At 43.7% G+C, this 23,223-nt stretch overlaps 1 protein-coding gene across 4 annotated transcripts in view; it reads right to left on the reverse strand.

The window, feature by feature from the left end:
- Positions 1–23,223, reverse strand: part of LOC144494876 (uncharacterized) — a 146,066-nt gene that overhangs the window by 88,507 nt on the left and 34,336 nt on the right. For all 4 annotated transcript variants that reach the window (XR_013498164.1, XR_013498166.1, XR_013498165.1 and 1 more), the window contains one exon: positions 9,473–9,607. Coding sequence is in view for 1 of the 4 variants with exons in the window: in XM_078214364.1 (XP_078070490.1) it covers positions 9,473–9,607 (135 nt within the window). In the remaining 3 variants the exon portion in view is untranslated. The remainder of the gene's footprint in view (positions 1–9,472; positions 9,608–23,223) is intronic.

Consider the following 23,223-nt stretch of genomic DNA (forward strand, 5'->3'; position numbering starts at 1 on the left):
TATTCAGCTCCTTAACATCAATGGCAGATCTTCCATGGCATTGTGTGTGATATTCTGGAAAAAACATCAAATTTCTTTACCCATTCTAAAATCCCAGGAAGACATTTACACTCTGCTATCTGCATAGACAGAATAGAGCTTCATGAAACTGTTTCACCTCCCATGGCCCATCTCTTGGGAAGTTCTTGTTAAAAAGCGTTGACTTCAACAACACACACCTTGCAGCAATAATTTGATTCAGCTGCATCTAAAATTCCCAAAAGCACCGAGTGGTTATCCTGCCTTTGGCACCAAGGCAGCATCAACTGATTCTGATCAATGGTACCTGGCACCACTGACGGCACGGTTATACAGTGGTTAACACTACTGCCTCACAGCGCCAGGGACCCAGGTTCAATTCCGACCTCGGGTCACTGTCTGTGTGGAGTTTGTACATTCTCCCCATGTCTGCGTGAGTTTCTTCTGGGTGCACCGGTTTCCTCCCACAGTCCAAAAATGTGCGGGTTAGGTTGATTGGCCATGCTAAATTGACCCTAGTGTCAGGGGGATTAGCAGGGTAAATATGAGGGGTTACAGGAATGGGGCCTGGGTGGGATTGTGGTTGGTGCAGGCTTGATGGGCCGAATGGCCTCCTTCTGCACTGTAGGGATTCTATGATGATCTGAAGTGTGTAATTCTACAGTGCTCTGAAGCCAAGAAACACAAGCACTGTTTCAAAGGGTATTGAAACCTTGGAAACATTGTTAAGCAAGAAAAGGGGGCTCAGAGAAAGCAAAGAACCCTATCACCATTGCCCACCTGCCATGTTCTGTGTTGTAACCTCATGGAACCCTGTTTTTAAATTCCAGCTCATTCTGTTATTGTGGCTTAAATGAGATCCAAGGGAGCTTTAATCCATTCAATCATAGTATAGTCTGTTTAACTGAGGAGTCAAACCATGACATGACTAGGCAAGTTTTATCTTCACATTGAGCATCGCAGTGAGATCAGACATCACAACAGGTTCGACACTGGGTAAATCTGAAGTAGAAACCTACACAACCAGTTTCAGTGAAAGAAATTGAACAACCAAAATTGTGACCATCTGGCTGATCTATCCAGGTGTGAAGGTGGTCAGTTGGAAGAACTGAATAGCTTTACCTTGAGACCAATGGCAATATCAACACGCAGTAGATTAGACAGAAGACAGTGATCATGGAATGGTTTGTCTCAGCATTGTTACCTGGTAAAATCAGTTGTAACCGGGGTAAATTGAGACAGGAGGCTGCACAAGCAACTTCAGTGATGGAAATCAAGCTGACTGACTTACTTTTTTCTGGCTGATCACTTTCGGAATGAGGGTGGATGTGTCGTGGGCCTGAACAATGTTATTTGTGAAGCGAGCATGAACAAAGGAAATATTCGTAGCCAGCTGACACTCAAAAGGTTGCGACTGCTGTAAATGTTTGCTTATACCGACAGTGAAGAGCCTTCCTATTGACACCCTTGTTTGTTGATGAATGTAGTTTTGGGATAAACCTAATGACTAAATAAGGCTGAGAGCTGAGAGAGAGAGAGGGACAATCAGCCACCTGAAAGCCCAGGGTTTAAACCTGAAAAATGAAGGGTGGGAAGTTGAGAAACTCTTCACACAAATGGTTAGAACCAATGGTTATTCAGACAGAAACTGTAAAATTGAGCATAAGAAGGTGTCACTTGCCCAAGTCCAGAAACGATGAAATCTGAGCTGGCATCAGTAGCATTCCAGTAATTGGTTTTGCACCCAGAATCTGTATTCTGTATTTCTGGGTTACATAGTTTTACTTTATGAGGGAAGCTATAAGATACCTGCATATGGAAAAGTGAATTAGGAGCAGGAGTAGGCCTCTCAGCCCCTCGAGCCTGTTCCATCATTCTATAAAATCATGGCTGATCTGAATGTAACCTCAATTCCACTTTCCTGCCAACCTTTGTTAATCAAGAATCTATCTAACTGTCTTCAAATATTCAAAGACTCGACTTCCATTGCTTTTTGAGGAAGAGTTCCAGAGACTCACAGCCCTCTGAGAAATGTTTCTTTCCTCATTTCTCTTCTAAACGGGCAACCCTTATTTTTAAACAGTGACCCCCAGTTTGAGATCTTGCTACAAGAGGAAACATCCTCTCCATATCCACCCTGTCAATACCCCTCAGGATCTTAAAGGTTTCAATCAAGCCGCCTCTTACTCTTCTAAACTCCAGTGGATACAAGCCTAACCTCTCCAATCTTTCCTCATAAGACAATCCGGCCATTCCATGAATTAGTCTGGTAAAACTCCTCTGAATTGCTGCCAATGCATTTACATCCTTCCATAATAATACAGTTCATAGTACTCCAAATGTGGTCTCACCAATGCCCTGTACAACTGAAGCATAACCTCCCTACTTTTCTATTTAATTCTCCTTGCAATAACTGATAACATTGTATTAACTTTCCTAATTACTTTCTGTACCTGCATAGTAACCTTTTGCGATTCATGCAATATGACACCCAGATCCCTTTGCATGTCAGAGCTCTGCAATCTCTCACCATTTAAATAAACTTTTGTATTCTTCCTGCCAAAATAAACAATTTCATATTTTCCCACATTATACTCCATTTGCCAGACTTTTGCTCATTTAGTTAAATTATATGTACCCTTTTGTAACCTCCGTATGTCCTCTGCTCAGCTTACTTTCCTATCTATATTGGTATTCTCAGCAAATTTAGCAACTTCTCCTTTCATCCAAATCATTAACATAAATTGTAAAAAGTTGACGCCCCAGCACTGATCCCTTTGGGACACCACTCATTATACCTTGTCAAATGAAAATGAACTGTTTATGCCTGCTCTCTGTTTCCTGTAGGCAAGCCGATCTTCAATCCATTGCCAATATGTTATCCCCTACACCATGAGCTTTTATTTTATACAATAGCCTTTGATGTGGCACCTTATCAAATGCGGTCTGGAAGTTTAAGTACAGTCATAGAATCATAGAGGTCTACAACATAGAAAAAGGCCCTTCGGCCCATTGCGTCTGTGCCGATCAAAGACAAACCACCCAACTATTCTAATCCCATTTTCCAGCACTTGGCCCATAACCTTATATGCCTTGGTATCGCAAGTGCTCATCTAAATACTTCTTGAATGCTATGATGGTCTCTGCCTCCAACATCCTTTCAGGCAGTGAGTTCCAGACTCCCACTAACTTTTGGATGAAAAAGTTTATCCTCAAATCCCCTCTAAACCTTCTGTCCCTTAGCTTAAATCTATGCCCCTTAGTCATTGGTCCCTCCACCAAGGGGAGAGGTTTCTTCCTATCTACTCTATGCCCCTCATAATTTTATACATCTCAATAATGCCCCCCGCCCTCCCATACCCTCTGCTCCAAGGAAAACAATCCCAGTTATTCAATCTTTCTTCATAACTAAAACTCTCCAGCCCAGGCAACATCCTGGTAAATTTCCTCTGCACCCTTTCTAGTGCTATCACATCCATCCTATAATGTGGATTCCAGAACTGCACACAATCCTCTCACTGTTTACCACCCCACCAATTTTTGTATCATCTGCAAAATTATTGGACAATCTTCCAATCAGAAAAACACCCCTTGACCATCACCCTCCGTTTACTGCCACTTAACCAATTCTGAATCCAATTTGCCAAATTTTCTTGGATCCCATAGGCTCTCACCTTCACTATCAGTCTCCCATGTGGGACCTTGTCAAAAGCCTTGCTGAAGTCCAAGAAGACTACATCAAATGCATTGCCCTCATCTATACACCTGGCTACCTCTTCAAAAACTTCAATCAAGTTGGTCAGACATGACCCCCCCTTAACAAAACCATGCCGACTGTTCTTGATTAATCCCTGCCTCTCCAAGTGCAGATTAATCCTGTTTCTCGGAATTGCTTCCAATAGTTACCCCACCACTGAGGTTATCTATCTTTATGCCTCCCAGACCACTCTGAACCTCCTCTCTGTCTATATTAACTTATTTAATTTTATCACCATCCTTCTCCCTGATATCTATACCCACATTGTCTCTCTCACTAGTGAACACCGACACAAAATGTTCATTTAGAACTCGCACAACACCAGGTTAAAGTCCAACAGGATTATTTGGGAGCACGAGCTTTCGGAGCATTGCTCCTTCATTCGGTGAGTGAAGAGTTCAGTTCACAAACAGGGCATATATAGACACAGCTCAATTACAAGATAATGGTTGGAAGGCGAGTCTTAACAGGTAATCAAGTCTTTACAGGTGCAGAAAATGTGAGTGAAGAGGGGGTTAAGCACAGGTTAAAGAGGTGTGAATTGTCTCCAGCCAGGATAGTTAGTGAGATTTTGCAAGCCCAGGCAAGTCGTGGGGGTTACAGATAGTGTGACATGAACCCAAGATCCCGGTTGAGGCCTCACGACTTGCCTGGGCTTGCAAAATCTCACTCACTGTCCTGGCTGGAGACAATTTACACCTCTTTAACCTGTGCTTAATCCTCTCTCCACTCACATTGTCTGCACCTGTAAAGACTTGATTACCTGTTAAGACTCGCATTCCAACCATTATCTTGTAATTGAGCTGTGTCTATATATGCCCTGTTTGTGAACTGAACTCTTCACTCACCTGATGAAGGGGCAATGCCCCGAAAGTTGTGCTACCAAATAAACCTGTTGGACTTTAACCTGGTGTTGTGAGATTACTTTCTGTGCCTACCCCAAGTTCAACGCCAGCAACTCCACAACATTTAGAACTCTACCTACATCCTTTGGCTCCACACACAAATTGCCACTGTAGTGCTTAATGGGCCCTACTCTTTCCCTAGTTATCCTTTTACCCTTAGCATACTTGTCAAACAACTTATGATTTTCCTTTATTTTACCTGCCAGTGTCCTTTCACGTCCCCATTTTGCTCTCCTAATTCCATTTTTAAGTTCCCTCTTGCACATTCTATACTCCTCTAGGGCTTCTGCTGTTTTGTGCCCTCAATGTCTGCCATAAGCCATCCTTTTCCTCTTTAACCCTCAATATCCAGGGTTCACTGGATTTGTTGGTCCCAGCCTTTTTCCCTATTGGAACATGTTGGTCCTGTACTGTCCCTAAGTCCTTCGTGAATACATCTATAATAGGAGGCTAATAGTAGTCAGCATCCTCAGCATTTGTGGCTTGAGTTCATGTTGTTGATTTGACCAACAAAGCAACGATGAACTAGTGGACATTCTGGCAGGTGACCTTAGTGTTGTCTACTATCCACTGGGAGTGTGAGTGATGGTCACAGTCAGTTTCATCATCAGTAAGTAAGCGCAACTGTTCCGGAGATTTTTCCAGCACAGCCTTGCTCTGCCAGTAAAGTTTGCACAGATCACCCTTGTTACAGCAACTCTAACTGGTATTCCTGGGAACACAGTGTTCTCCAGGGCTTGGTGCCACTGCCATTGAACTCTTTGACTAATGCTTCAATATAAAGAGATGAGGGGGAGGCTTTGTTCAAGAATAATGTGTTTCTAGGTCAGTTGACATATTTGAGTTTACCTGAAATATCAACTGGCTTGAAATGTGAAGTGTACAGTGCAACATAATCAATTTCCAGAGTCACTCAGTGCCGGGCAAGTGACTGTGGCTACAGCCAGGCAATGTGAATTGTAATAGAAATTGACTGTCACTGGGTCAAAAAGTTGCAATTCTCTTCCTAACAGAACTGTACGTGTACCTACACCAGATGGATTGCAGCAAGCCAAAGAAGATGGCTCACCACCACTGCCTTTGCAAGATCAATTAGGAAGAACAAAAATGCTGGCCCTGCTAATATCATCAGGTCCCACAGACGAATACAAAGAAACAGGGTCAAGTCAACAATCAAATCAACAATCTCCAGGGTAAAAAGGGTAGTAGAATCATAGAATCCTGACAGTACAGAAGGAGGCCATTCGGCCCATCTAGTCTGTACCGACCACAATCCCACCCAGGCCCCATTCCCGTAACCCTCATTTACCCTGCTAATCCCCCTGACACTATGATCAATTTAGCATGGCCAATCAACCTAACCTGCACATCTTTGGACTGTGGGAGGAAACCAGAGCACCTGGTGGAAACCCACGCAGACATGGGGAGAACGAGCAAACTCCACGCAGTGAACCAAGGCTGCAATTGAACCTGGGTCCCTGGCGCTGTGAGGCAGCAGGGCTAACCACTGTGCCACTGTGCTGCCCTGGGAAGACAGTAAGAAAAAATACTAAGCAGTCACCTCTTTCTGGTGCCTGCAAGAGAAATGATGGGTCCATTATGATCCATGTGCCCTTTCTATGATGAAAATGAATCATGGAGTTCCTATGAGAGCATTTCCAGTATTTTATACAAGTGAATAAAACTGCTAACAAGTTGCTCGTCCAGTTTTTTTCCAGAACAATAGGAAGTAAAACCTTCAGTTTTCTTCGATGCTTGGTTCAGCCAGCAAAGCCAGGAATCATAACGTACGATGATTTGACAAAGATCCTTGAAGAGCAATACTCTCCAAAGCCACTGATCATCGCGGAACAGTTCAGGTTCCACCAAAGGAGCCAAGTGGAAGACAAACGCATTGCTCAGTTTGTGACAACCTTAGAAAGGCTTGCACAACATTGCAAGTTTGGTGAATCATTAGAAGATGTCACAAAATCAGATGGTTCAGTTCATATTTATGGTAATTTTAAAACAACCATAAATCCAGTATTGTGCGCTGGTGCTGATCAATATCTGCTTCCTTTAATTGAAGATTTGTTTGCTGGGTTATCAGGTGGGCAGGAATTCAGCAAAATTGATCTTTCACAAGCATACTTGCAGATGCATGTAGCCTGAACCACAACTATTGCTTACCATTGTTACGCATAAAGGTCTTTTTCATTATAAAAGGTTACCTTTTGACATAAAATCCACACCAGCCCTATTCCAAAGATCAATTGATCAGATTTTAAGTGGCCTCTTTGGTGCACAATGTTATCTGGATGATATTCTAATTACAGGATCCAGTGAACAGGAGCACTTGAATAATTTAGAAGCAACATTGGAACATCTTCAAGCACGTGGTTTGCATATGAAAAAAGAAATGTGTGACTTTTTCCAGACGTCAGTCCAGTATTGGGGTCATGTTAGTGATAGTAAAGGCTACATAAAGTAGCTAAAAAATATTTTAGAAGCACGACATCCAGTGAATATGATGCAATTGAGGTCCTTTCTAGGATGAGTAAATTATCTAACTTAGTGACATTATTGATTGATTATCAAACCTTAACTATTTGGGCCATATAAAGGCATACCGCCGTTATCTGCTAGCTGATTGCAAATATGGTCACTGATCTTATCTGCACACTCTTAGGATGTAAAGTGTCATCAATCAGAGTCTAATGCTAATGCATTATCACACTTACCATTACCTATTGAGCAGATGCCACCAACTAGTTTTGTTAATATTCTTTATTTTTTGCTGGTGGATCATTTGCCTGTGACAGCTTCTCAAGTTCAGAGACATACCAGAAATGATGCTGTGAAGGGGAAGGTAATGGATCTGGTACTGAAAGGAACAATAGCTGGAATGCGTCATATGCATCCTAATTTGATATGTGTCAAGAAAGCTTGAGTTGATCATCCAAGGTGGGTGTCTATTGTGGAGAATCAGAGTGATCATTCCTCCTAGTCTGCATGGAAGAGTTCTTGAACATGAAGGACATCCTGGTATGGTCCAATGAATGAATTAGCATGTAATTATTTTTGATGGCCTGATCTGGATTCTCAGATTGAAGAAAAAGTTGGACAGTGTTAGTTCTGTGCATGAATAAGAAATATGCCATTGTTATCTCCTTTACACCATTGGGAATGGCCTAAAATGCCATTGCAATATTTGCATGTAGATGCTGGTGATCCATTTGAGGGTTACGTGTTCTTGGTCATCATTGATGCGCAATCAAAGTGGCCAGAAGGTGTATTCATGAGATCTACTACATCTGAACGAACCATTAAAAAAACTTAATGACTTTTTTACAAGATTTGGTAAATTAGAACAGATTGTTAGCAATAATGGTCCATGATTTACTTCACAAGAGTTTGATGATAATCTCAAAGTAAATGGTATCCAACATATAAAATCCACACCTTGTCATCCATCAACCAATGGATTAGCTGAAAGATACACACAAATCCTTTAAACAGTCTTTAAAAGCTTCAAAAGAGCAAGGTTCATTATCACAGTGTGTGAATAGCTTTCTGGCATCTTATAGAAACACTGGTCATATGACAACCCAAAGTTCCCCTGCATTACTCTCTTAACAAGAAAGTTGAAAACTACATTTAATTTGTTATTTCCTCGAGAAACTTCAGTAGAACGTTACCAACAATGTCAAGTTGCTAGATGAGACTTGAAGGCAAAAGAATGCTTATTTCAACAAAGAGCTTGAGTGTTAGTGCGTAATTGTGCCCTGAGTGAGATGGGACTGAACTGTATTGCCGCCACTTCCACTGATTTACTTTAAACTCCACTCCAGAGCTGGCTTTAGACCTGCTAGGAAAAGTTCTAAGTAAGTCCATTTTTAAAAATCAAAGTAAGTGTAGGACAAATTGCCCAAAATCTGCGTGGTTATGCTTATATTCTTTGATATTCATTCATGTGCAAGCTCTAATAGAGATTAATGTCCAAGTGTTCAATGTGCAAGTCTTGAAGGATGACAATGCTGGGGCTAAAGGCAGCACTACCACCTAGTTGAGATCACCTAACCTAGCAGAGCGCAGGATTCAACCTGGGGCCTCCTGGACGATCTGCATGGTATCTGTATATCACACCTTCCAGTTCAGTTGCCAGCTAAGAGGCCAAGTTCATCCCTGTTGACAAGACTCTTCACTTCATAAATCAAGGCTGAAAAAAGGCAAAAAGACTTCCCAAAAATAATAGAGGTGAGTTGTTCTGTATGTTACCACTTCATTTCAGTTCGATTTAGCAGTGATAAGAAGGAGAGCTCGACTCAATCTGTACTTAATTAAAATCACAGACAGCAGGCGATTGATTTGTTTATGCTGGAATAAGATCAGTTTTTGTTGTTGATTCCATTAGTGAGATCCATCTATTGTATAAACAAGAGGCAGTGAGGTAAATCATCGTCTTCACTGCATGTACATTAATCTTGATGAGCGGTTCATTTCTCTTATTATAGAGCACACCCATTTTAATTTTATCCATTAATTTTAATGGGAAGATGATTGGCTCCGATATTGATCGGTTCCATACGATGAAGGCAACAATTTACCTAATTGTTTCTGAATGGTTGGAACTGAACAGAAGGAAGGCATGTTGTATAAGCAATAATCTGCCATTCAGAATGGTGGACATGCCGAATTACAGCATTCACGAATTGAATGCTAGGCTAGCACGTTAGAATATCAGAGGGAGTAACTAAAGTGGGAAAATGGCCTTTCTCATCCTCTGATTTATTAAATCCAAATAAACTCTCACCTGTCTCTCTGCTGCAAGGGTATTCCTGGGTTGCCAACTGTGGTTGAAGATATTCCTGAAGGTTCATCACATGACTCACATCCTCCAGCTATTAGTCGGCCAACACATCCGTCCAAGTCACAAAAACCGAAAATACTGGAAAAGAGTGAAATTAATTTTACGCAAATGCAGTTCGAGGAAATTAAGCCTCCGAGATATTTTAATGGACCATTATTTTATTGAGATTTTTAAAAATGGAACAACCTGTCTCACTGAGATATGTTGAATTTGGTCACTAATAACATAGCTTTCACTGTCCCAAATTCCAACTTTCCCTGAATTTTTCTGGGTTTTTGTTGAATTTTCCAAGTTGTGTTTAATCCCAAATGGGTTCAGGCATGCTTTAATGAAAAGTGCTCCACACAGGTGCTGAAGCTCACTGAACGTTTGTTTCAACAGAAAATTTTGGACGTATTAATTTTTAAACAGAAAAGAACAGGCCGAAGGATAGCTTTGGCAACATGTCCGTGAAAATAAGGCTTAAAATTTGAGCTGTCTGTTCGAGTTGCCAACTTGGAGGGATGTATTCCTGGAGATTCAATCACTACCCTTCCATCTCCAACAGCCCTGCCCAATTAAATGGACATATTTCCCCCCATCACCGATATTTTAGTAACCATTAATCAAGTGTTCAAAGGAAATGAAAAATTGTCATTTTTCTAAAGCTCCTATGATTTTTCTCCTGGTTTGCTTGTAGCAGCATCTATGAGCTTAATCTTAAATTCCTGGAGATCCCAAGACAATCTGGAGGCGAACCCTAGTTTGTTTACGCAGCTATCTTATGTGCTTTAAAGACAGAAGTGCCTTTATTTACACACTTCCGTACAAAGATGTCTGTGTGATGTCAAAATTGTTTGGCTTCCCTCAGACAGGATGTTTTCTATTATAAATGAACTGCTATTGTCCGTACACTTGTGCGACTCACAGAAAAAGACTGTGTGGTAGTAGTAAAACATGCCCTCTGCATGTTGAGAGACGTTCGGATGAATAAAAGATGCAGTATGCTTTCTTTAACCTTTCAGTAAATGTAAAACCATCGTACAAACGTTTGATTAGAATAATTGCATAAAAAAGAGAGATTGGAGAGAAGGAAATATCAACAAATGGCTTAAATGCAACAACCTTGGGTGATTCTTGAGATTACATTGATGTTTAGAACAGTTGGCTACTCCAATGAAAATTAGTTCCAAACACACTGAAGCAAAACAATCTGGAACAATGTACCAATTCTTTTTAATGACAGTTAATTTTATCATTGATATAATGTATTGACTAACAGCATTGTTACTTTAAACTATACTTGATGTCAGCAGTTTTGTTACTAGAGAGAGAGAGAGATCAAAGCTACTTTTGGAAGATGAAATCTTGCAATGAAAGATTCCCTCTTCATGGGCCATTATCTTCTCTGAAATGAAACCTAATAAGTAGACACTTCCTTTTACAACACTTGTTTCCTCTTTCATATAATTTGTCTTCTACTAATATCAGAGGTGTAATTTCTGCTGGTGAACCACATGCTTTAAACCACGTAGCAACGACTGCAAAAACTGCGGCTACACTAACCTGCTGCCTGTAATCCTAGTGCGTTCACCACAATATCCTGAGCTTTTCTTCGAACAGAAAAATGTTTCATAATAAAGACATAAGAAATAGGATCAGGAGTCGGCAATCCATCCCTTCAAGCCCACTCTGTCATTCAATGAGATCATGGCCATTCTACTTCAACACCATTTTCCTACACTATCCACATATCTCTTGATGTTTTTATTTTGTAGAAATCTATCGATCTCAGTCTTAAACATACTCAATGACGGAGAGCCCAATTTTACCAAAGCTTTGCGCCCGTTTTCGGGCATGAAATCGCGGTAAAGTTGGGCACGGGCCTATACCGCGATCTGCACCCGATTCCGAGCAGATCGCAGCTTTACCGACACCCGATTCGGGCACAGGTCCGGCCCGCGCCCGAATCGGGCGGTCCGACGATTTAAATGCATTAGCATGCATTTAAATCGACTTAATGAACCGTGCGCCCAACTCTACCTCCAAATCCCACTTTACCGTCTTCTGGCCCATTCCAAATCCGCGCTTTTAGCGACCTGCAGAATAAAAGTCCGAAGCGGATTTCTATTCTGCAGGGGAACCTCCGAAGCCCTCTCTGCCCTTGTGAAGTCACCATCCTCCTCGACCATCCTTCGCGGACCCCCCCCCCCCCCCCCGCTAACCACCCCATCAGACTACTCCCCCCCCCTCCTGGGATCGGACCCCCCTGGGAGGCAGGCCCCCCCGGCAGACCCCCCCCGGGATCAGACCCCCCTGGGAGGCAGCCCCCCCCGGCAGAGCACACCCCTACCCTACCTCAATTGCTGGTCTCCCTCCACCATCCTTCCGTTAGCAAGATAAGCTGTATGTCCCTCAGCTAGATCCACTTTGGTCAATACAAAGATGGTCCTTCTGCCTTGTGGGTCCATCTGGCTCACCAAGTCAGTTACAATACTGCGTTCAGCATCTACTGAACCATCTTGGATACAAAGGATAATGAATGGTACTTGTCGATCTTCCTGGTGTTATCAGTACTGTAACACCAGGAATGGCTGCCGACACCAAAGATATAATTTTTAGCATAAGCAAGGCTTACATAGAACATATAGAACATAGAACATTATAGCGCAGTATAGGCCCTTCAGCCCTACATGCAGAACCCTAATGCCATTATCCTTTGTATCCATGATGGTTCAGTAGATGCTGAACGCAGTATTGTAACTGACTTGGTGAGCCAGATGGACCCGTCACACCCCCTCTCCTCCTGCCACCCCCCTCCCCACCTCCCCCAGAGGGTGATCTGGGTCCTGCCCCCTCTCCTCCTCCCCACCCCCACCGAGGGTGATCTGGGTCCCGCCCCCTCTCCTCCTCCCACCCCTCCCCCCCCTCTCCAGATGATCTGGGTCAGAGAGCCGCTCTCTCTGCTTTTTTCTCCCCGTCCGGGCGCGCTGCTTCGGATTTTTTTTCGAACTGCACATGCGCAGTTCAGAGCTCCATTCGTTCTAGCAGCGCTAAGCCCCGCCCACAGCGCGAATCGGACCGGAGCCAGCAAAATGCGTATGGGTGCGCTGCAAGGAGGATTCCAGGCTCGGATCTATTTGACGCCCAGATTCGGCACTTAGACTCAAAATGGTAAAATCAGGCCCTGAGTCTCCACAGCCATCTGGGGCAGAGAATTCCAAAGATTCATCACCGTCTGAGTGAATAAATTCCTCCTCATCCGTCTTAAACGGCTTGCCCTTACTCTGAGACTGGGTATCCTGATTCTAGACCTCCCCTCCAAAGGAAACATCCTTCCTTCCTCTTTCCTGTTGAGCCCTGGAAGAATTGTATAAATTTGGATGAGATCACCTCTAATTCTTCCAAACTCCAGTGAATAAAGGCCCAGTTTACTTAATCTGTCCTCTTAGGACAATCCCTTCTTCCCAGTAATTAGTCTGGTGAATCTTTGTTGCATTCCTTCTGTGGCATGTATATCTTTTGTGAGGTAAAGAGACCAAAACTGCGCACAATGCCCCAGGTGCCGTCCCATCAAGGCTCCCTATAACTTCATTAAGGTATCTTTACTCCTATACTCAAATCTTCTTGAAATAAATGCCTTTTTAATTGCTTGTCCTACCTGCATGTTAGCTTTCAGTGACTCATGAACAAAGACACCCAAGTCCCTTTGAAGTTCAACAATTCCCAGTCTCTCACCATTTAGGAAATAGCCTGTATTTCTGTTTTTTTTTACCAAAGTGGATAATCTCACATTTCTCTATGTTGTATTCCATCTGCCAACTTTTGTCCGCTCCCTTAGCCTCGCAAAGTCTCCTTGAAGAGTCTTTGCATCTTCCTCACAACTCACATTTCCACCTCGGTTTGTGTCATCTGCAAACTTGGAAACATGACATTTAATCCCCACATCCAATTCATTGATATAGATTGTGAAAAGCTGAGGCCCAGGCACTGATCATTGTGGCACCCCACTAGTCATGGCCTGCCAATCTGAAAATGATCCATTTACTCCTACTCTCTGTTTTCTGTCATTAACTAGTTCTCATTCCATGCCAGTATATTTCCCCCCAATCACTGACCTCTTGTATGGGATCTTACAAAAGCTTTCTGAAAATCTAAATATACCACATCGACCAGTTCTTCCTTATCTATTCTGCTAGTTACATTCTCAAAAACTCCAACAGGTTTGTTAAACATGATTTCACTTTCATTAATCTGTATTGACTTTGCCCAATCCTACCATTTATTTTCTAACTTATCACATCCTTTATTATAAATTCTAGCATTTCCTCTAGCGAGGGCATGATAGGTTATCGGGAGTAGATGGAGTGCAGATTTGAGGTTACTATCAGGTCAGCCATGATCTTATTAAATGATGGGGCAGGTTCGAAGGAATGAATGGCCGACTCCTGCTCCTTGTAAGTGCCCTACAACTGATGTTAGGCAAACAGGTCTACAGTTCCATGTTTTCTCTTTCCCTCTTTTCTTGAACAGTGGGGTCACATTTGCCACCTTCCAATCTGCAGGAACCATTCCAAAGCCTATAGAATTTTAAAGGATAACCACCAATGCATCTATTATCTCTACAGCCCCCTCTTTCCCCTTTGATGGATGAAATAAAAACAGAAAATTATGAAAATGCACAGAGGATCAGTAGGCATCTGTAAAGAGAAAAGACAGGATTAATACTTCATACGTAAGGAACTGAAGGTACTGTTGCTATATTTGCAGATGATTCGAAGATATGTAGAGGGACAGGTAGTATTGAGGAAGCAGGGGGGCTGCAGAAGGACTTGGACAGTTTAGGAGAGTGGGCAAAGAAGTGGCACATGGAATACAATGTGGAAAAGTGTGAGGTTATGCACTTTGGAAGAGAAGGAGGATGGAGGCATAGACTATTTTCGAAATGGGAAAATGCTTAGGAAATCAGAAACACAAAGGGACTTGGGAGTCCTTGTTCAAGATTCACTTGAAGTTAATGTGCAGGTTCAGTCAGCGGTTAGGAAGGCAAATTGAATACAGGAGTTGGAATGTCTTGTTGAAGTTGCACAAGACATTGGTAAGGCCACACTTGGAATACTGTGTGTAATTCTGGTCACCCTATTATAGAAAGGATATTGTTAAACTAGAAAGGGTGCATAAAAGATTTACTAGGATGCTACCGGGACTTGATGGATTGAGTTATAAGGAGAGGCTGGATAGACTGGGACTTTTTTCTCGGGAGCGTATGAGGCTGAAGGGTGATCTTATAGAGGTCTTTAAAATAATGAGGGGCATAGATCAGCTAGATAGTCAATATCTTTTTCCAAAGGTAGGGGAGTCTAAAACTAGAGGGCATAGGTTTAGAGTGAGAGGGGAGAGGTACAAAAGTGTCCAGAGGGGCATTTTTTTCACACAGAGGGTGGTGAGTGTCTGGAACAAGCTGCCAGACGTAATAGTAGAGGTGGGTACAATTTTGTCTTTTAAAAAGCATTTAGATAGTTACATGGGTACGATGGGTATAGAGGGATATGGACCAAATGCGGGCAATTGGGATTAGCTTAGGGGTTTAAGAAAAAAGCGCAGCATGGATGAGTTGGGCCAAAGGGCCTGTTTCCATGCTGTAAACCTCTATGACTCTGAATGCAATGTTAGCATTTATGTCGAGAGGGCTAGAATTCAAGAGCAGGGATGTACTTCTGAGGCTGTATAAGGCTCTGGTCAGACCCCATTTGGAGTATTATGAGCAGTTTTGGGTCCCAAATCTAAGATAGGATGTGCTGGCCTTGGAAAGGGTCCAGAGGAGGTTCACAAGAATGATCCCTGGAATGAAGAGCTTGTCATATGAGAAATGGTTGTGGACTCTGAGTCTGTACTCGTTGGAGTTTAGAAGGATGAGGGGGGATCTTATTGAAACCTATAAGATACTGTGAGGCCTGGGTAGAGTGGATGTGGAGAGGATGTTTCCATAAGTAGGAAAAACTAAAACCAGAGGGCACAACCTCAGGCTAAAGGGACAATCCTTTAAAACAGAGATGAGGAGGAATTTCTTCAGCCAGAGAGTGGTGAATCTGTGGAACTCTTTGCCGCAGAAGGCTGTGGAGGCCAGGTCATTGAGTGTCTTTAAGACAGAGATAGATAGGTTCTTGATTAATAAGGGGATTGAGTTCCTTATTGAGTTCTTTGAGAAGGTGACCAAAGAGGTGGATGAGGGTAAAGCGGTTGATGTGGTGTATATGGATTTCAGCAAAGCGTTTGATAAGGTTCCCCATGGTAAGCTTTTGCAGAAAATACGGACACATGGGATTGAGGGTGATTTAGTGGTTTGGATCAGGAATTGGCTAGCTGTAAGAAAACAAAGAGTGGTGGTTGATGGGAAATATTCATCCTGGAGTTCAGTTACTAGTGGTGTACCGCAAGGATCTGTTTTGGGGCCACTGCTGTTTGTCATTTTTATTAGTGACTTGGATGAGGGCGTGGAAGGATGGATTAGTAAATTTGCGGATGACACTAAAGTCGATGGAGTTGTAGACAGTGCGGAGGGAAGTGTCAGGTTACAGAGGGACATAGATAAGCTGCAGAGCTGGGCTGAGAGGTGGCAAATGGAGTTTAATGCGGAAAAATGTGAGGTGATTCACTTTGGAAGGAGTAACAGGAATACAGAGTACTGCGCTAATGGTAAGATACTTGGTAGTGTGGATGAACAGAGGGATCTGGGTGTCCATGTGCATAGATCCCTGAAAGTTGGCACCCAGGTTGATAGGGCTGTTAAGAAGGCGTACGGTGTGTTAGCTTTTATTGGTAGAGGGATTGAGTTTCGGAGCCAGGAGGTCATGCTGCAACTGTACAAAACTCTGGTGCGGCCGCATTTGGAGTATTGCGTACAGTTCTGGTCGCCGTATTATAGGAAAGATGTTCAAGTGTTGGAAAGGGTGCAGAGGAGATTTACGAGGATGTTGCCTGGTATGGTGGGAAAATCGTATGAGGAAAGGCTGAGGGGCTTGAGGTTGTTTTCGTTAGAGAGAAGAAGGTTAAGAGGTGACTTAATAGAGGCATACAAGATGATCAGAGGATTAGATAGGGTGGATAGTGAGAGCCTTTTTCCTCGGATGGTGTTGGCTAGCATGAGGGGACATAGCTTTAAATTGAGGGATGAGAGATATAGGACAGATGTTAGAGGTAGGTTCTTTACTCAGAGAGTAGTAAGGGCGTGGAATGCCCTGCCTGCAGCAGTGGTGGACTCGTCAACATTAAGAGCATTCAAATGGTTATTGGATAAACATATGGATGATATTGGAATAGTGTAGATTAGAGGGGCTTTAGATTGGTTTCACTGGTCGGCGCAACATCGAGGGCCGAAGGGCCTGTACTGCGCTGTAATATTCTATGTTCTATGGATCAGGGGTCATGGGGAAAAGGCAGGAGAAGAGGGATGAGAAAAATGTTAGCCATGATTGAATACGGAGTAGACTCGATGGGCCGAAAGGCCTAATTCTGCTCCTATGTCTTATGGTCTTTTGGGTCCTTTGGCAGAACTCCTATTTTCAGGGATGTAGATTAGCAGGCCAAGCAGATTTTTCTACTTTAAGTCCCATTAATTTTTCTAGTACTTATTTTTATAGTATTAATATCTTGCTGTTCCTTCTTTATACCAGTCCCTTGATTCCCCATTATTTCTGGGGTGTTTTTTAGGATTTTCCACTGTGAAAGCAGACACAGAAGGCGAGATTCTCCGGTCTCCCAGCCGCATGTTTCCCGATGGTGGAAAGTGCCGTGCTGTTCAGAGAATCCCGCCACTGTCAATTAGATTTTCCAGTGATGCCACCCAGCGCCGCTGCGAAATCCGCAGGCGGGGTTGCACTGCAGGCAAGACTGGAGAATCCTGCCAGCGTGAATGCTGAAAAATTCTGTAAGAAGTCTCACAACACCAGGTTAAAGTCCAACAGGTTTATTTGGCAGCACAAGCTTTCAGAGTCTCAGGCTCCTTCTTCAGGTGAGTGGGAGTTGTGTTCACAAACAGGTCATATACAGACACAAACTCAATTTACAAGATAATGGTTGGAATGCGAGTCTTTACAGGTAATCAAATCTTAAAGGTACAGACAATGTGAGTGGAGAGAGGGCCACGCACAAGTTAAAGAGGTGTGTATTGTCTCCAGCCAGGACAGTTAGTGAGATTTTGCAAGCCCAGGCAAGTCGTGGGGGTTACAGATATACTGCGACATGAACCCAAGATCCCGGTTGAGACCATCCTCATGTGTCCGGAACTTTGCTACCAGTTTCTGCTTGGCGATTCTGCGTTGTCATGTGTCATGAAGGCCGCCTTGGAGAACGCTTACCCGAAGATCAGAGGCTGAATGCCCGTGACTGCTGAAGTGTTCCCCGACTGGAAGGGAACATTCCTGCTGGTGATTGTCGAGCGGTGTTCATTCATCCGTTGTCGTAGCGTCTGCATGGTCTCCCCAATGTACCATGCCTCGGGATATCCTTTTCTGCAGCGTATCAGGTCGACAACATTGGCCGAGTCCAAGACTATGTACCGTGTACCTGGTGGATGGTGTTCTCACGTGAGATGGTGGCATCTGTGTCGATGATCTGGCACGTCTTGCAGAGGTTGCTGTGGCAGGGTTGTGTGGTGTCATGGTCACTGTTCTCCTGAAGGCTGGGTAGTTTGCTGCGGACAATGGTCTGTTTGAGGTTGTGCAGTTGTTTGAAAGCAAGAAGTGAGGGTGTGGGGATGGCCTTGGCGAGATGTTCATCTTCATTGATGACATGTTGAAGGCTCCGGAGAAGATGTCGTAGCTCCTCCGCTCCGAGGAAGTACTGGACGGCGAAGGGTACTCTGTCCACCGTGTCCCGTGTTTGTCTTCTGAGGAGGACGGTGCGGTTTTTCGCTGTGGCGCGTCGGGACAGTCGATCGATGAGTCGAGCGCCATATCCTGTTCTTATGAGGGCATCTTTCAGCGTCTGGAGGTGTCTGTTGCGATCCTCTTCATCTGAGCAGATCCTGTGTGTATGGAGGGATTGTCCGTAGGGGATGGCTTCTTTATCGTGTTTAGCGTGGAAACTGGAGAAGTGGAGCATCGTGAGGTTATCCGTGGGCTTGTGGTACAGTGAAGTGCTGAGGCCGTCCTTGATGGAGATGCGTGTGTCCAAGAATGCAACCGATTCCGGAGAGTAGTCCATGGTGAGTCTGATGGTGGGATGGAACTTGTTTCAGTGATTGTTCACCATGAGTCCAAAAGAAGAAAATGTCATCGATGTATCTAGTGTATAGAATCATAGAAACCCTACAGTGCAGAAGGAGGCCATTCGGCCCATCGAGTCTGCACCGACCACAATCCCACCCAGGCTCTACCCCCACATATTTACCCACTAATCCCTCTAACCTACGCATCTCAGGACTCTAAGGGGCAATTTTTAACCTGGCCAATCAACCTAACCCGCACATCTTTGGACAGTGGGAGGAAACCGGAACACCCGGAGGAAACCCACGCAGACACGAGGAGAATGTGCAAACTCCACACAGACAGTGACCCGAGCCGGGAATCGAACCCGGGACCCTGGAGCTGTGAAGCAGCAGTGCTAACCACTGTGCTACCGTGCCGCCCCGTGCCGCCCCGTGCCGCAACCGTATAGCATCGGTTGAACGTCCTGTGCGGTGAAGGGGTCTTGTTCGAAACTGTGCATAAAGATGTTGGCATATTGAGGTGCAAATTTGGTCCCCATGGCTGTTCCGTGTGTCTGGATGAAGAACTGGTTGTTGAAGATGAAGACGTTGTGGTCCAGGATGAAGCGGATGAGTTGTAGAATTGCATCTGGAGACTGGCAGTTGTCAGCGTTGAGCACTGAGGCCGTTGCAGCAATGCCGTCTATGGACAAGCCCTCCGTATACACAGGATCTGCTCAGATGAGGAGGATCGCAACAGACACCTCCAGACGCTGAAAGATGCCCTCATAAAAACCAATCGACAGTTCCAACGTGCCACAGCGAAAAACCGCACCGACCTCCTCAGAAGACAAACATGGGACATAGCGGACAGAGTACCCTTCATTGTCCTGTACTTCCCCGGAGCGGAGAAGCTATGACATCTTCTCCGGAGCTTTCAACATGTCATCGATGAAGACAAACATCTCGCCAAGGCCATCCCCACACCCCTACTTCCTGCCTTCAAACAGCCACGCAACCTCAAACAGACCATTGTCCGCAGCAAACTATCCAGCCTTCAGGAGAACAGTGACCACGACACAACACAACCCTGCCACAGCAACCTCTACAAGTCGTGCCGGATCATCGACACGGATATCATCATCTCATGTGAGAACACCATCCACCAGGTACACGGTACATACTTTTGCGACTCGGCCTGATACGCTGCAGGAAAGGATGTCCCGAGGCATGGTACAATGGGGAGACCATGCAGGTGCTACAACAACGGATGAATGAACACCGCTCGACAATCACCAGACAGGAGTGTTCTCTTCCTGTCGGGGAACATTTCAGCAGTCACGGGCATTCAGCCTCTGATCTTCGGGTAAGCGTTCTCCCAGGTGGCCTTCACGACACACAACAATGCAGAATCGCTGAGCAGAAACTGATAACCAAGTTCTGCACACATGAGGACGGCCTCAATGAGGATCTTGGGTTCATGTCACACTATCTGTAACCCCCACAACTTGCCTGGGCTTGCAAAATCTCACTAACTGTCCTGGCTGGAGACAGTACACATCTCTTTAACCTGTGCTTAACGCTCTCTCCACTCACATTGTCTGTACCTTTAAGATTTAATTACCTGTAAAGACTCGCATTCCAACCATTATCTTGTAAATTGAGTTTGTGTCTGTATATGCCCTGTTTGTGAACACAACTCCTCACTCACCTGAAGAAGGAGCCTGAGACTCCAAAAGCTTGTGCTGCCAAATAAATCTGTTGGACTTTAACTTGGTGTTGTGCGACTTCTTACTGTGCCTACCCCAGTCCAACGCCGGCATCTCCACATCGAAGAATTCTGACCAGGGTATTTATTTAGTTTCTCTATCATTTTCCTGTTCCCCATTATAAATTCTCCTGATTCTGCTTATATTGGAACCATGTTTGTTTTTTGCTAATCTTTTCCCTTTTACATACCCATAGAAGCTTTTACAGTCCATTTTCATGTTTCTCACCAGTTTGCACTTATTCCATTTTCCCTTTCTTAATCTTTTTCTTGTTCCTCTGCAGAATTCTAAAGTACTCCCAATCTTTGTGTTAACCATTAGCACTATAACAGCACTGTCAGTGTGAGAGCCATTATTTCAATACTGTATTACAAATTTAATATACAAATTAAGCCTATGAATATGTATTCATTTTTAAATAGCCATTTTTGGCTCTCATTCAAAACCATCACAAAATTAATTCAAGCATATTCCCTTTTGATAGATGAAAATAAAAACAGAAAATTATGAAAATGCACCAAGGATCCATCAGCATCCGCTTGAGATAAAACAGGATTCATTGTTCATATTAGGCCCTTTATCAGAATTCCTATTTTCAATTTCTCTTTATTTGTACCTTCTTGATCAATAACATCCTGTTACTTGATTTTCTTCCCTCTCCACATTTCCCTCTAATTTCACCGCCCCCACCCCCCTCTCTTGTTCCGATGGACTTGTGTTAAGCTAGAGCTGGCATAGTGCCAGCAGCCCTGCAATAATTCAGCTCAGTGGCTGTTCCTTCTTTGAGCAGTATTTATTGCAGGAGCAGAGTTCAACTGCAGTACAGTGTGGTTGACTGTCTCACCCAGGAAGAGTGAGTGATTGAAGTAGTGCTGGGAGTGGCAAGAAAATCACCAGATAGCCCCACAAATATTAACGTTGGAAGTTGCCAGTGGACGCCAGGTGAATTCAGCCTTGTTCAAGAGAAAGTTTTGAAATAAATTACATAAATATCTAAAATAAACACTTAAACTTGAAAAATGGTAGTTTGTCCAGGTCCCTTCTGGAAGTGGAGAATGATGTACGACTGTATTGTTAAATATCACCCCAAGAGTAGATAGGCTGCAACGAGAAGCTGACACACCCACCTCACCGGTTGGTCCCTCTTTCTGCTTTTCCCACGTCACATGGAGTCGCCACAATGCAGGTTGATCACCTTCATATCTACCATCATTTCTGGATTTGGCAGGTGATTTTACAGCCGCAAGTTCTTCCTGCCACTAACCCTCCTATTCAACCAGGCTGGGCGCCAGCATGATACACACTGGTTTGCCTGCACCAGTGGCTGGCTCCTTTCATAGCCAACAAATCCTGGAGTGGAACTTCAACCTGGGACCTACCACCTAAAGACAGGAGAACTACCCACTGAGCAAGCCCAGTTCCATACTTACCTCACTTTTATCTGTAAGTCATAGAATCATAGAATCCCTACAGTGCAGAAGGAGGCCATTCAGCCCATCAAATCTGCACCAACCACAATCCCACTCAGGCCCTATTCTCTTAACACCATGTATTTTACTCTGCTATTCCCCCTGATGCTATGGAGCAATTTACCATGGCCAATCAACCTAACTCGCACAACTTTGGACTGTGGGAGGAAACTGGAGCACTCAGAGGAAACCCACATACACAAGGGGAGAATGTGCAAACTCCACATCTCACTCGAGGCCAGAATTGAACCCAGGTCCCTGGCGCTGTGAGGCAGTAGTACTAACCACTGTGCCACCGTGCCGCTGTTTTTTAACCTGTTTTTTAAAAATCATATTTAAAACATTCATATTTAAAACATTCATATTATGAATATTATCTTCTTCATCAGTTCTCTGCCAAAAGGCAGGTCCTCGGTGATTATTTGTCAGACCACCCCAAAGTGCTGTGATTTTTTACTACAGGTTGGGTGAGGAGATAGACCCTGACTGTGCCTCAAACAGATTGGGAATCGAACTCTGATCTAGCCAACTGAACTAACCAGCACAATCCCAAGCCCCTCAAAAGAATAATATATAAATAATATTTAAATGGCGTTTCCATGACTATTAACCTGTTTGAAAGGGCGTTCTTCAACCAAAAAAATATTGAGAGCCACTTGCTATTTGATCATGAGGATTTGCAGTCAACTTTGATCCAAACTGCATCAGAGTTTTAAGAGGTGGAAAATAGTAGAATTATTGGATCTATTAAACAAAGCTATCTCTTCTGAATACTGAACTCTCCACTTTTAGGTCTTAGTTGGAAGCAGCTGCCATATTGTAAGTGAGGTGAAGTGTACCAGCCTCTTTGAGACTGTATCTGCGCCCCACAGACCTTGATGGGCAGTCTAGACCCTCCAGGACAATGGAGTTGATATGATTGATGAGAAGAAATAGATGTGGCATCAAAGTAGTAGCAATTTTTGATGCCAACACAGTAGCTGCTTGAAGTTGGTTTAGTTCAGACTCCAGGGTTTAACTTGGCAGGCAGAGGCAAGACTATTTAAAGACTAATCAAATTTTTAAACATCATAAATAGGATTTTACATCCATTCAAATTTCACTGTGTCTGGATCAAAATCTTGGATCTCCCTCCCTAACATCACCTCAGGGACTGCAGTGGTTCAAGAAGGCAGCTCATCACCACCTTGTCAAGGGCAGTTAGGGATGGGGAATAAATGTTGGCCCAGCCAGTGATGCCCACATCCCGAGAAAACATTTAAAAAATTTAAAGTCTTGCAAAGTTTTTCT

This window comes from Mustelus asterias, chromosome 6 (assembly GCF_964213995.1).
Source record: "Mustelus asterias chromosome 6, sMusAst1.hap1.1, whole genome shotgun sequence".
Classification (NCBI taxonomy): domain Eukaryota; kingdom Metazoa; phylum Chordata; class Chondrichthyes; order Carcharhiniformes; family Triakidae; genus Mustelus; species Mustelus asterias.